The sequence below is a fragment of the Anopheles coluzzii genome, chromosome 2, assembly GCF_943734685.1.
Source record: "Anopheles coluzzii chromosome 2, AcolN3, whole genome shotgun sequence".
Classification (NCBI taxonomy): domain Eukaryota; kingdom Metazoa; phylum Arthropoda; class Insecta; order Diptera; family Culicidae; genus Anopheles; species Anopheles coluzzii.
The window spans coordinates 120,341,680-120,356,803 of record NC_064670.1 but is presented as its reverse complement, the minus strand read 5'-3'; the positions used below and the strand labels follow the sequence as shown (position 1 = coordinate 120,356,803).

General features: G+C 46.5%; 2 protein-coding genes and 1 long non-coding RNA gene across 3 annotated transcripts in view; 1 reads left to right on the top strand and 2 right to left on the bottom strand.

Moving 5' to 3' along the window:
* Positions 1–84: 84 nt before the first annotated feature.
* Positions 85–4,943, top strand: LOC120948743 (uncharacterized). The gene is made up of 2 exons (XR_005750973.2): positions 85–135; positions 3,918–4,943. It is a non-coding gene; the product is annotated as an uncharacterized LOC120948743 (long non-coding RNA).
* On the bottom strand, positions 2,668–3,627 carry LOC120948742 (uncharacterized). Its single transcript, XM_040365429.2, has one exon. It carries the CDS (start codon positions 3,400–3,402, stop codon positions 2,671–2,673), a length of 732 nt encoding a protein of 243 aa, XP_040221363.2. The 5' UTR covers positions 3,403–3,627; the 3' UTR covers positions 2,668–2,670.
* Positions 4,262–15,124, bottom strand: part of LOC120948739 (sestrin homolog) — a 31,943-nt gene continuing 21,080 nt past the window's right edge. The window contains exons 3-8 of the mRNA XM_040365421.2: positions 8,070–8,234; positions 7,816–7,998; positions 7,495–7,732; positions 7,120–7,426; positions 6,755–7,049; positions 4,262–6,673 (exon numbers count right to left, since the gene is read on the bottom strand). Coding sequence (XP_040221355.1) covers positions 6,587–6,673; positions 6,755–7,049; positions 7,120–7,426; positions 7,495–7,732; positions 7,816–7,998; positions 8,070–8,234 — 1,275 coding nt within the window. The 3' untranslated portion in view covers positions 4,262–6,586. The remainder of the gene's footprint in view (positions 6,674–6,754; positions 7,050–7,119; positions 7,427–7,494; positions 7,733–7,815; positions 7,999–8,069; positions 8,235–15,124) is intronic.

Genomic DNA, 15,124 nt, shown 5'->3' with positions numbered 1-15,124 from the left:
CAATTTCAAGACAATCGCAAGAACATCACAAGAAAGTTGGTGAAATTTTAGAAGAAAAAAAAGAGGGAAGGAAGTGAATGGAAAAAACTATGACGAGAAAGCTGCTGGTAATAGAAATGAAGAGGCATCTTGTAGGTATGTACATAGGTTTTTATTAAGTTACAATATCTTAAGATATTTTTAATTTTAAGAAGACGACACACCCATTCGCTTAAACGTACTCAGCTGCACACTTGGTATGTCCAGCAGCTTACAGAGCTCGTTTGCGTAGGCCAGTTGTGAAGCGATCATTTCCTTGATGGATGTATTGGCTGTATCGAGTTCAGATGCTTCCTTCTCCATCATTTGTTCTGCCATCTTCGACTTTGCCCTGCTGACACGAGACGCGTCGTTATTTCGGCGTCGCGCTTCCATCTGCTCCGGGGTGCGATCCTTAACCGGGAACTGACGAGCCATGCTCTTGTGGTACGCGATCGGAATTTCCTCATTGTTCACCGCAACCAGCGCATGCCATCGGCTGAGTGGACGGGAAGGGTGCAGCTTCTTCATGGTGGGAACTGGCCTGCTGTCGTTGAGGGTTGAAGTGGTGCTGGTAAATGTCTCTCCGCTCGATTCCAACTGTTCGCTGTGGTCACTTCCAGAAGCGATCAGAAGCCGGCTACTGTCGTTGCTGTCGTCACTGTGCAGGAAGCTGGAAGTATCCGAGGAAGGTGTGTACTTTTGAGTGCTATCAGCGCATCCCAGGGCTGCCTTCAGAAGTTGTTCAATGTCTCGCTTCTGCAAGTTTTTGGACTGTTGCTGTAGTGCGCACAATCCGTTATAAAACTTCGATACCGTATCGTCGATGTTCGGGATTCTTTCCGAGGATGGCTTTTTGGTAGAGTTGTTAGAGGCCATAGTGATACGATGGCTTGATGCTGACTGTTCACTTTTAGCAAAATGTTAAACAAAAACAATGTTATTGCGAGGAACAGTTAGTTGCGACTGAGATAGTTTCTGTGAGGTGCATCTCCCTTTTATATGGTAATTGGTTGAAGAATATATGTTTTACCCGTAGCGTAAGGATGATGCAGTGCGTAATGGTGATCGTACCTGTAACATGTACAATATTTTTCCAACGGGTACGCCAAGAGCTGTTGCAAGTGCACATGTTACCCGTTAGGTACCTGGCATCTGTACAATTGTTTTTAAACTGGGGAACATGGTAGAAAACATTAAGGTAAAGAGTTTTTATGTTGTTCCATTTTTCATAGTTTGCCCTTGTTCTCTTCCTACCCATAATATTTACTGGAAACGAAAAGATTATTACATCTATTTTGCCAGGATTGTTACACAATATGAAACATGCTTAGGAGAATGGCTGTTATTTTGTGGTAATATCTATTGGAGCCTGTCGAAAAGATATCTTGTATATTTGGGTAAACAGTATTTGAATAGTAAGTAATACAGCTTGTTTATTTGTGTTCGTGGTATTAACGGCGATCACTGTCATCGCTGATTTTAATTATTGATACCAGCATAATGGCGCTGGGGAGCAAAGCGAGCTCGATGGCTGGATCCAGGAGAAGCGGGATCTATTGGAGATCTGGTGTCTACATGGATGGGAGGCTGGAGCCATGGATCGGCCATCCTGGAGAATGATTGTAGATTGAGCCATGTCATGACGTCGCGCTCTATCGTGAGCAGGTCAACAAGAGTGAGAGATCAGTATAATGGATATTGCATTGTTGGTACATGTTTTTTTTGTATGGATCCATTATTGGCATTTGGTTCTGCAACCAGAGTTATCTCTCCTTTTGAGTTTCCTGGTGCAATGCAGACAATCCGTTGTAGAATTTCGATGCTTTTTCGTCGATCTCCGTGACTCCTGCCGGAGAGGCCTTGGTGTAAGATTCGTTAGATACCATAATGATACCTGATACGTTGTTTTGATATTGTATATGCAATATTCATGTATGTGAAATACTACACGCTTAACGCGACAGATGCTGCTGTAAAAAGTATAGAGGATCTAGCGGAACTCCGTAGGACACTGGACGCAGAGGCGCATATTGGTTGCCGATAAAATTATTGAATTTTAAAATCAGCAGAAGAAATGAACTATAACTATAAAATAACTATTACTATTCTATAACTACAAAATATTGCTACCAAACGAACGTATGTCTGTTTATCATTGGTGTTTTTATTAGATTAAAATTATTTCAGAACGCTTAAATGTAGTCTTCACACTTTGCATTTCCATCAGCTGAGAAAGCTTGATAGACTGATTGGCTGCTTCTTTGTCCATAATATATACATACATACTTCAACCCTCGACTTTCTCCTGCTTCAACGAGTTGCTATCATATACGTCGCTATTCCATCTGTTTTGATGTTCAATCCAGGCTCGGGACTTGTGGTGAATTATCCTTATGCTGCCGTCAAAATCATCACATATATTTTCTATATCTATATTATATATTCATCATGCCAACTATATGCATTCGATCATGGAATGCAATCGGCTGAAAGGACGAGAGGGATAAAAAGCGGAACTAGAGATTTCGATTTAGCATCAAAAGTGAAGAATCAACGGAGGAAGATTTCTTATAACCATTGAACGAACTTTGATGACTTTAAGTTTAAATTTTTATTATAAGTAAATAACTAAATTTCGCATCTATTTATCTATTTGGCGCCATCTTGTCCAACTCGTTTGAACGTATTCAATTTCACCTTTGGCATGTCCAGCAGCTTACAGAGCTCGTTTGCGTAGGCCAATTGTGAAGCGATCATTTCCTTGATGGATGTATTCGCTGCACCGAGCTCTGATGCTTCCTTCTCCATCATAACTTCAGCCATCTTCGACTTTGCCCTGCTGACACGAGCTGCTTCCGTATTTCGGCGACGCATTTCCATCTGTTCCGGGGTGCGATCCTTGACCGGGAACTGGCGAGCCATGCTCTTGTGGTATACGATCGGAATTTCCTCGTTGTTCGCCGCGACCAGTGAATGCCATCGGCTGAGTGGACGGGAAGGGTGAAGCTTCTTCATGACGGTAACTGACCGGCTGTCGTTAAGGGTTGAAGTGGTACTGGTGAATGTCGCTCCGCTCGATTCCGACTGTTCGCTGTGGTTCGACTGGGTGTCACTGTGGTCGCTCTCTGAAGCGATCAGAAGCCGGCTGCTGTCGTTGCTGTCGTCGCTGTGCAGGAAGCTGGAAGTATCGGACGACGGTGTGTACTTTTGAGTGCTATCAGCGCATCCCAGGGCTGCCTTCAGAAGTTGTTCAATGTCTCGCTTCTGGAAGCTCTTGGACTGTTGCTGTAGTGCGGACAATCCGGTGTACAACTTCGATACAGTATCGTCGATATTCGGCACTCTTGTCGGAGATGGCTTGTTAGAGTCTTTAGAGGCCATAGTGATACTAGAAACGAAGGCTCTGACTGTGCTCTTCTAGCAATATGTTAAACGATAAAAGCTTCCTGGACTCTCGAAATTCGAAAGACAATGTTACTGCGAAGAACAGCTAATTGCGACTGATATAGTTCCTCAGAGTGCTTCTCCAATTTATAGGGCTATTTGTTGAAATGTATCTTTTACCCATACCATAAGGATAGCTCTGAGCAATGGAGTCGTACCTGTATTTGAACACATGTATGTGAACACATTATTTCGGGTATGTTAAGTGATGTACCTATGTGTTTAGTGTTTTATTTAACTCGTGTGTCAAAGGTAGACGTATTGACCCTTTACCTGGACTTCGTCACACTTGTACTGTTCATATTTACCTTGAAAATTCATATTATTTTGCAGGCAGACATACGTATTTTTTACCGGTCAGATGTATATCATCAGTTACTAGTTTTGAATATTTTATCTTATAATAATAATATATGTATAAAAGTTAATTTATTTTATTTTATGCTCCGCAGATTGGTATGGCAGATATGGTGTTATGAACCGAACCGTATGAATGAAGGCACTGTTGACGAACTGCACTGCTAGTTGTTTCGGCAAATCTGTTTTCGAAGCTGTTTGCTTTTTGTTTTATTTGATTTCACATTTTGGCACAATTATAATCACAATGGCAAATCACACAACGTTCTCGTGGGGTCTAGTTTAATTGTGTAGTGTGTAAGACTGTTTTGAGCGCAGCTGATTGATACCGATTACTCGTTACAAACACGTTTCCCCCGGTGGATCTGCTCTAAACCTCTGTGGACCCATCCTACGTACACATCAAAAGCGCACACTAAACGAAACACTCCACTTGGTGTAGGAGAGTAGTATTTGTAAATTTATTTTGATGATTTCTCTTTTTTTTTTACAAAATTCATTCTCACGACTCATACTTGTTTTCTTCTTTTGGTGTACACCTACATATATGCACACCATTTGCACGCTGGCCTTTTTTGTTGTTGTATGCTTCATACAGCAAGAGAACACTTGCTTGCAAACGCGCGCACTGTTCTGTACACGCGTTGTACGGCAAACTTGGTTTACAGCCTTGTTTTACGGTTAAATTTCGACATGGTAATACATCAGCTCTGTGTTGCCAACCAATGCATGCGTACTTTCTTTTTCCTTGAAACCATACCGCATCTTTGCTTTGAGGCGAGGGAAAGTTTGGGATTTTTTTTGCCATAAAAATCCGACAATCTAGCTAATGCACAGTTTCCGCTTACAGATTGCGCCGTATCAGTGGACTAGTTGGTTCGCAACAAAGGTCAGTTTGGCGAGTTGTAGAAAGCATGTAAAAGTGCACGATCGCTGATTGCGAATCGCAAATAACATTTGGTAGCAGATCTAGTAACGTAAACAACAGTAGAACCACGTTCCTATGAGGAAAGCAGCAAATAGGTAGTGTAATCCTTGTTTGAAGTAACGTTGCATTTCATGCAACGTATGCTAAAATTCAATAAGGATCGTTCGTCGATTAGAGAAAAATAAAACAAAAATATATATTGCATGTAACAAAAAAACTCTCAGGACAAAAACTGAGATGGGAACGACACCATCCAAACTCGATCTAAACGAACCAAAAAACGGTCAAACCAATCTGGTTGGTGGTATTGTGTGTCGTTAGCTAAACTTCGGACAGTTACTACAGCACAGCTTTTGCTAAACAAAACAGTACTAAGGATTGTGGTTCGTTTCGGTTTCATTTGTTGGAAGATCCAGTCAATACAAAAAAAGAAGATAAAATAACAATTACAATTGCAACAAGGATATCACCCTATGGCTATATGGCATAATTGGAAGCAGTAGCAGTAGCAGGCTTGAATAGCTATTTAATGCACAGTTACACGCCTAATGTAGGGAAAGCTTTGCGACGCTTTCTCGCCCGTTTCGATTTGTGATTTTGCAAATAGTAGTAGCCGCGGCAGCACTTGAAAAGAAGTAAAACCTTATCACAGTGAGATCAGAATGCGGTTTAGCTAGTATGGGGCAATATGCCACTCGTATAGTGACCGGCTGTACGCTTCGTTCCGATCTCAATTGCTTACTCCTTATTACACACCACCTGCACTGCCGCCTATGTTCTCTTCTTGCCGTGTGAGCGCATCTCGTCCGTTCAATAGGTAATACAAAGTTTTTAAAAAAACAACATTCATCCGAAAATTGGACATCGTCAATAGGGAGGAGGGGGTGGGGGGTTTCGCGCCCCTCGGACTAAGAACTGGGGAGAGTAGGGGTTCTAATCTATCTAACGCTTACATGTTTGCAGGGCAATGATTAGCTTGTTTGCGTTTCGTTTAGACATTGATGCCATGCCTCCCTGCCTTAACTTGCCCTCTCTCTCTCTCTCTCTCTCTCTCTCTCTCTCTCTCTCTCTCTCTCTCTCTCTCTCTCTCTCTCTCTCTCTTTGAATGGTGTGGCGCACATATGCTAGTGTATCTGAACGTTTTCTTTACCGTTTTTTTCGTGTTTGCATCAAGCAGCAACCTATTCTTAGTACATTTTGCAGGGTCTGACGGTCCATCGCGCTTCGCGGGCAACCCTTTTGTGTTTTCGTGTGTCCATGTGTTTGTATATATGTAATATGTGTTTATGTAAAACTATATCACCCATCTAAATATTCCATTTTGCTTGCACATCATCACTCCGGTCGACCCAAGGCTCCGGTTTCGTTTGCGAACGTTCCTTTACACACACTCTTTTCCCCCGTTTTCCTTTCCAGTTTGAAAGTTCCACCTCAACCTCCTATCACGCGTATCTTGCACACCTTCAACAACGACGCATCCGTGGCGTGAGACGAGAGAGGGGTTTTAGTACAATATAGTTAACAACAATAACACAAACAGCAACAACTTTGCGTTCACAAATATCCTTCCTCTTTTTTTAAAAACAAAAAAAAATACACATCTCTTCTCTGAACGTTTGTAACCTGAAGCACCTCTCAACATCTTCCTACCTGCCTATATCACGCATTCCTTGTTCTCTCTGTTCTCTCTCTCTCTGTCCCCGTATATATGTATGTATATATCTATCCTCCTCCCGCAAAAACGCAATTCCCGCCCAATCATTCGTGCTCCTTCACTGTGGTAGGCAGGCTCACAAAACTGGCCGAAGGGCTGGCATTTGCCGGTGCCGGTGGTAATCATGTCATGTATCGCATAACTTCGCGTAAGGCATACAGCAGCTCCGCCTGATTGCGGGCTTCCAAGATCATAAGATTGATGTGAACCTGGAGAGAGAGGACAGAAGAGCAAATTGATCGTTTAGAAACTCTGAAGCAACCACTGGTGTTGTACCAATGATACACTACCTTTTCACTGTGCTGCAGCTCCACCAGCACACTGTCGTAGTCCAGCTTGGTGATGCGCTCCGGGAAGCAGCAGGCCGTCTTGATGAACATCTTGAGCGAGCGGTCGAGCAGCTGGTTCACCTCGCCGTAATCGTAATCATCGTGGCGGATGCCGTAGATGCATTGGATGTAGTTCCAGATGGCACGACGAAACTTGGACGTGTCGACATTCGTCCGTCCCGCGATCGTGTAGTACGTTAGATTGTAGGCCGCCCGGAACTTGTCGTCCAGATAGAAACCGACATCATTGTACAACCTGCCGGGAAGCAAGCGTATTGTTAGCCGGGAGTTGCCAACGCTGTCCGATAGTAATTGCGTCCACTTACCTATTTACTAGTGAGTATCCATGATCGTCCCAGGAGTAGTCCTGTATCCGGAACGTTTGCGGAATGTTTTCCGCACCGCGGCGCGCAAAGTCCTGATATGTGAAGCCGGGATCGTCCACGTAGCGGCCTAGCTGCTGCGGCACGTCGGCCGGCGCCTCCCGCACCACCGGCGGCAGCTCGGCCGCCTGCTGTTCTACGTGCTTGAAGCGATTGCTCAGCTCCGTCTCGCTGCACTCGTCGTTCTTCTCCGACAGGCGCTTCATGCGCTGCATCAGCGCATCGACGGTCACTTCCGGACGGATATTGGCTGGAAGGAAAGGCGGAGCCTGTCAGTAACTGAACTCCCCGGACCATAATCTGTGCCATCTCTCTTACCATCATCACCATTCGGGAGGTTTTCGGGATGCTGAGAATTGTACAGATCATTCAAACGGTTGAAGGCAGTCTTCTGGGTGAGAACGTTATTGTTTTCGATTTTGTGACTAGCGCCGTCCAGCTCCTGGGTGAGGCCGCAGGAGAACACGAACGAGGACAGCGAATGGTAGTGGGCCAGCAGCACGATCGCGTGCACCACCTCGGACAGCGACCAGCTGTTCTGTCCCTTTGTGAGTCGCTGTAGGGAAAGCAAGAGGGAATCATGTGCGATTAAGCAACCGGAAGGATATCTATGGGAGTTCTTTCACGGGAATCTCTTACCTCAACGTGTTCCTTGTTCAGTAGCCACGGGCGATGGGCAAGGATTTTGTTGATGTCGGAAATGGCACGTAGCTTCGGGGGGATGTGTTCGAGCCCGTTCAGCCAGTTCGGGTCGCCACCGTTCGCTAGGAAGATTTCTTCGTACAGGTTAACCAGGTACGTGCATTTGTGGCGGGCAGCGGCCTAACAACGAAGCGAAAAACGTTAGATTAGTAAGCGCTACTGATATAGAAACATGGAAAAACAAAGCTTACCATTATCGCTATGTAGTTCCTATAGTCGTACGGTAGCGGCCCATCACACTGCATGACGAACTTCTGTGTGTTGAGAAAGTGGTCCAGATAGCGGGGATGGTAAGCGATCACCTTGGTGACATGGTCCAGATTCGAGCTGTCTGTTGGCGAATTCTTTGAGCCATACTGCAATGAAGAAGAAGAGGAAGAAGAAAAATGCTTATTATTAAAAGGAAGAATTGGAACATGAGTTGCACAAAACTAAGCCAAACAATATGATCATAGATCATCCAATGGGACCAATGAGTAATGAGCGCAAAGCTAAGTGGGCAGTAGTAAAGTCTTTAATCGGAAGATGTCCTCCCGCAGAAATTATCGCCATCCCGTGGTCATTGACCTGCAACGACCTGGGCCACAGGTCCTGATAAATTCAATGACTCTGACGTCAATGACGTCGTCGAGATGGTTCGCGAGCGGATTGACCTCGCGAATCTACGCTGACTCCCATTTTTTTGTGTGTAACTCACGTACTCCCCGTTTTCTGGATCGTACTAACGACCCAATCGTTCGCGGCTAATTGAGGAAAGCGTCAACCACCGATAAGAGATCGTCCGGGGGGGCTGTGGGCCGAGAGATGTACGAACGTTTGCCTTGTGAGGAATTTTCCTACGCAGATGGTGAAATGTTCGAAACACTTTCCCATTTCGACCGTTTTTCGCAAAGACACGGGTGACTGTTTCTGTTTCCTCAGCTCCAATCAGCTGTTCTTTGACACGCCCCGGGGCGGAAGGATGTAAACAGTGTGTGTGTGTGTGTGGCCGCCGCCGCGCATTCAACAGACGGCAAACAGCTCTCGAACGTCATTCGCGCTGGGAACGAGCAATCAAGCGAAGATGATACTCGGTTCGGTTGGTAAAAATAACAACCATCATCATCTTCCCTCAAACCCGCAATCGACGTAAGCACAAAAAGTCGCTCAAGCGGGAACCGGTGAGAGGAGGACGCTTTTGCTTACACGACGCCGGTAAACAACACCTCAGCAGCCGGCCGTTTACTATTTTGGACAACGGCCACACACTCATTTGCTCATTTGGCCGAGTGTAGGTCACTGTGGTTTGAGCGAAAAAAACAATATCCCGACAATATTTGCCGCGACAGGCGACACGACCTATCGTTGCATCGTTCGGGGGCCCTATAAGGTTGATAAATATTGCACCTTCATTAGACCTTCATCGACGGCCGGAACTAGCACAAACGCTGTTGATGGCTACCTTCAACATTTACCTTCCCCGGGTGTGGTGTCCATCTATGGATGTGTGTGCATTCCGTTTGCAAACCCAACTCCAACGTGTGGTTTCACAGTCAACCGAGAATGCCTCACAAACAACGAACAACCCGATGTTAGTGGCACAATCACAGCATTCTTCTAGAGGCTCCCGTTTCCTCCACAGACAATCTGGAAGTTTAGCGAGCCTACTAGCTGCTAGTGGTGTAAAGCACCCTGTGCAAAGCCATCTCTCATCGGGCCTGAGGCCTGAGATAAGCGCTAGATTTCCTTGTTGGCAGTTCTCGATCGGGCAGGCAACGATCGCGGGGGCAAAAGCCGTGTTATGCTGATACATTCACCCATCTGACTGTACGCATCTGGAAGCTGTGCTGCGGCCCAGATGCAGCGTGAATTGTGTTTACTGCCAACCCGATCGAGACCGGCGGCCGCTTACTTCCTGCTTCACCATCAGCTGCGGTGATAAGCAGTCGAATAAACATCATCGGGGCAGCAGCGCGCGTTGTTGCATCAGCGCCGCACTTCAGTTTACCGCCCGACCACAGTGTGCGCAACATTGTTGTAGGCTGCGGCTCCTCTCTGTCGGGGTGGCTGTCTGGCAACTGGACCTGTGCGGTGGACTCTGTTAACCTAGTTGCGAGCGGTGGCGGCTACGGGAATGATGTTGTCAGCTAAATCAAACATGTAAACTCTTGATGCAGTGATTCGAAGGTGATTAGTATAAACACACACCACCGGTAACACCTAAATTCTTGGGTATGTGGAGTGGGAGCTTCAATCCCACAGTTTCTGACATTTACTCAGAATGCTTGAGAGTACTCCATAACTATTCCGAAACGCAAAATAATCATAACCGGCGTTGGATCATTGTCGTCGGTGGTCCCCCCCCATATCCTGCTCCATCAATCACGTCTGTCCATCGTCATAATGATTCCCACGTACACACACGCATCCATCTTTTCGGGTATTTGTATCTTCAAAATTCAGCATATGGAAGCACTGTTGGTGGATATATCCAGCTGTCCGAGCATCAGTCTACACAAGAGAGAGTGTGCATGCGTGCGTGTGTGTTTTGCGCTAACCGTTCGCGCACAGCTAGTAATGGGAAACATCTGTAGCGCTCATTCTTGGCCGCCGGTCCGCGTGTTTCGAGGTTGTTTTTCGGTAGCACGGTCCAAACCAGAGGTTTATGTTTGTGCTTCCACCACTCAACTCGCACCCTTGGCAGCACCGACGACACTTGAATGGGGACAGGAGCTCTACCATCAGGCCGGTGGGAAACCTGAGCCGATTTGGTGGGCTTGGGGTAGAGCGAGCTCCTGCCACTTTCTCGCCCTATTCCTCCAATAGCTGTGACAGAGAATGTTGGCAATCATGTGGCACACATGTGCTTCCACCGTTTTTTTGGGAAGGTTGTGGCCGCAACACACAGACACTATCGCACCAGCTGGATCATTGTCGCGTAACTTTGCCACGATGAGAAAAATGATTAATGGCTGGGTTTCGATCATAATTAGTCGCCCTTCCATCATTGGGCGGAAGGAGTGTAAAGTTAAACAAACCATTTGTTCCGGGGTCGAATGTTGTGGATCCTTGTCAGCGTGCTCATTAGAATAATGGCACACGGGGCGCAATGATAACATCGCGGGCGTACCTGAGTTTTATTTATGTAATATCCCCTGTGTCCTGTCTATGTTCAGATATCCCAAAGATCCTATGATCCTATAGGAAATAAAATGTGCTTGTTAGTGGATTTTTGAGATCAGCCGTCGATACCAACGACTCTCCTAGCCCATTATGAAGTGTCTCTCGACAATATTTCCTTCCAGGCCGTTTTTTTTAAGCTTGTGTGCTATCAGGTTTCATTATCATAACCATCACGATTCGTCGCTCTAGGCGGGGTCCGGTCCATCACGAGGCAACCGCGTGTGATAATGATTATCTCACTCGAAATGAATTTGTTTGCATGTTCCCTTCCATCCGTCTGGGGGTGTTGGTTGCCGGGTGTACCCTCTACTACTACTACTACTACTACTACTACTACTACTGCTATTGCTATTCCTCTGCCGGTCTTTTTACACCGTACGCTTCTTTCTCCCCACAGCAAATGTGGCGTGGCGTGTCCATGGTAACAAAACTCCCCCCAAAAAAGCCCGATTATTCTAGCAACGGCAGTGTGCAACACGGATCGGTAACAATGGGTAACAAGATTTCACGGTCCCCACTCTGGATGCTCCTTAACGGGTCGCCACCGCTACTGCACACCCAGCACTAGGCAGTGTTGTCCCGAATGTCATCGAATTTGCATATTTATTTGGTAAGGTGAGGTGTGTATATGACTCGGTACTCTCTTTTTTCTGCTTTACTTCACAGTTTTATTTGCCAACGCCGTAAAACAGCTGCTCGCGGGCGAACATATGATCGACGTTGGGTTGTCGCGCGCGCTCATCACGTCTGCAGTTGGGAAGCCGCGAGGCAACGCGCGCACCCAAAAGTGATGGATAGCTCTGTGTGTGTGTGTACTGTCGCTCGTTATGGCCTATGGACGGGGACGGCAATGCCAGGTGAACCGCGGGCCCGAGGGCCGTAAGTGAGCCGCGCGGGTCGTCAATTTTAAATTGTTTACATTTCACTCCGGCACAGTTTGCGCGACCAGTCCGCTCGCGCTCCACGCAACGTGTTACACCATGCCGTCGCTGTTGCTGCGCTCTTGCCAGACGGTTAAATTTGAAGAGATGTGTACATGTGAGTATGCTTTTTTTTACTCCCCTCTCCTTCCCGTCGTCGTTCAAATTGTGGGCAATTCATCACCGCGAACGACCGGTGCGCCTCGGCAGCTAAATGAAGGCAAAACGCGGATCCCCAATCATCATCAGCTGGAGAAGAATTGACACTTTTTTTTTGTAAAGAGGGACACCACATCACATCGACGGTTTCGGTTGTGTCCGGTTTTGTTGGACGACCACAGAACAAACACACAAAAACTGATTATGAAGGTGAAACAAATCATTGGATATTAAGTGGAGCTAATCAATTGTAAACTGTGCGATGTATCATGCTTGTAACGAGTCTAAAAAATGGGCTTTGCGCAGGTTACAATCAAGGTTAACACACATACGCGGTGTGCAGATGCACGCTGTGTTGCAAAAAGGGGGAAAGTTGAGCTGCCCGTTGTTTAACTAGCAGTAAACCTGCTATAAAAAGACACGATCGCCAGGCCAGATCCGGCAACTGAAATGGCCGAAACGTGCTCCATCTGGAGGGCAGATAAACGCTTGTGCCCTTCTGCTTGCGTCGGTCGGTTGCCAGTTTCTGTTTCCGGGGTGTTGCGCGTCTGTCGCGAAAGGATTCCACCACCACCATGTTTATAATCCCCACGAGCGGAGAGGACAACCGTTGGCAAACCATTTGGCACGAACTCAGCAGCGGCTCGGCGTGCGCATAATGCATTTCTGCAGTGGTGTTGTGAGCGCGGCACGACTTCCTTATAGCCTTACTCCAATTTTATGATCGCCAAACACAAAGGGGCCCCGATCGCGACAAAATGCAAAACAAACAAACCCACTCCCGTTCCTATTGGCGAACACCACGGTACCACGTACCCATCCTTCAAGGGGTTATGGTTCTTCGCGATCTGTTCCGGTTAGAAGATAAGATACAATTTGAGTGCAAATTCACGATCAAGATCGCTAATTAATGGGTTGCGCTATATCTGTTCGTTTGCTTTTACGTAACGCGCCCTGTAGAACAAGCAAGGTGATGTCCTCACCACTCTGCTTCACTTGGTTGAGGTGTTCCAATAATAGGTTAGGTAGAAGGAGTGGTACATTAGTCTGCTTGAGATGCCTACTGGAGCACTGGAGCAGCAACAGGGGCGCGCGCGCGCTCAGTGACACGTGAGTTGATTAAATCTTGCAATCTCTAGTGCCTTGTGGTTGCTATTTGCACCACTCCTCTCTCGCGGACCACTAATCCCGGCTGACAAGCTTATTAACCTGCCAAGTGTGGGAGTCGATCCAGGTCATCGTACATTGTTATCGAGCGCTTAGTATTTATTGTGCTCCGATGTGTATGTACACTCTAGAATGTGTTAAGTCACCGGTGATGGACCACCTTTTAGTGATAACGATACACTAAGGATGTCCCGTTATAAGCAACCTTGTGGGATAATTTAAAATGTGCACACATGGGGGATAGGAACTGTTGTCAGGTTGGAATTAGGAACTGTCGGTGTAGCTCTTTCCCACATTAGCGGTAAGAACAATATTTGGCCAACCATCCCCCTACCCGCTGTGTGTGATACCACGGCAGTAGCTATAGACACAGTATGGTCAACATCATCGCCTGGCGCCACCATCTGCAAACTCAAGTGTTGACAGTTTAATGGGAATTGCGGTCAACTGCTCGACCAAATGTTAGTCGTAGGATATTGAAGTCCCTTCAATAGGAAATCATCTTCATGGTCACTGTTATGGATCATACTTATGCAAGTTTGAGTGATCATTAAATCATGTGTCTTTGATAAATGAAATGGACATCAACCCATCCATATGAGACCAAGATTCAAACGATCGGATGATATATTTCGACATAGATTGATAGCGTACGCGGAACTGCATCAACCACTCGGACCTTGGTATGGACCGGTTTGAGCTTGACAAATGATAGCTCAAAGACATGCGTGTGCGTGTGCTTATCCCCGAACAACACAGAACAACGAGGAACTAATCAAAGCTGTATCTAGTTGACAGTTACCGGCTGAGCTGTGCCAAGATGGAAGTAATACGGCTTAATTTCTATTCCAAAATATGCTTCATACATCTGCTCGTGTTGTCACCGTTTACGATCGTGTCCTTCAGCTCGCACATGTATCCGCCGCCGTTGCCCGGCTTAATCCGCGCGCTTCGGTACCGTAGTTGAACATATATTTCAACACGCACCGCGTCTCACACGCACCGCCGCGTCTTCCTACTCCGACCATTATTACGTTCGCAGTTCCCTCCTCCTTGGTAGAACTCCCTTAGGCGCGTTACTCCGAGTTGATGAGATGTTTACTACCCAATCCAACCAGTGGTGCTGCACACCCGTTGACCGTCGGAACGGTCGCGGCCGGAATCGGTTTTAGTGGCACCAGCATCGTCAAACTCACGCTTACCCATCATCCATCCAGCAGCGGGTCGTGTCCCCCATACGGTGGCAATGTTGAAAATCTGTTGACAGAATCAACTCAAAGCATCTGTGCGCGTACGCTGTGTGGTGTGGTGTGACCTTCGCCCGGCGGTCCCTACATTCTCCGAGTTTTAAGTGTTTCGCTCACTGTGGAGGTTTTATTTTTGCCCACAGCGTATGTGTGTGTGTGTGCGGCTGTGAAGAATATGCCACCGCAAAAGAACTAACCAATCTTCCTTACTGCTGCCCCGCACTCCCATGGTGGATTGTGGACTGTCGCAAGTAAACAATTCGGTTTTTGGGACCCCCGAAACCCTGAAGTGGAAAGTTGAAATATTTCATGGAGCAAGTTATCCGTGACGTTCCTCTTTTGGGCGCAACGCATCGTTTGCCATCGTCGGTGTTAATGTGGATTCGAATGAGTTTTGTTGTTGTTGTTGATATATTCTTCTCATTCGCTCTCGATGTAGAAACACAAAACTTTGTACAGCAAAAATGGTTGCCAATCTCTTATGGGGTCATCTTCTTCACTGTTCTGTCTCCTGTTTGGTGATACAAGGTGTAATATATTGCCATTTAGCTGACACTGTTGATGACCGGCTTGGTGGTCTAGATGGTATAT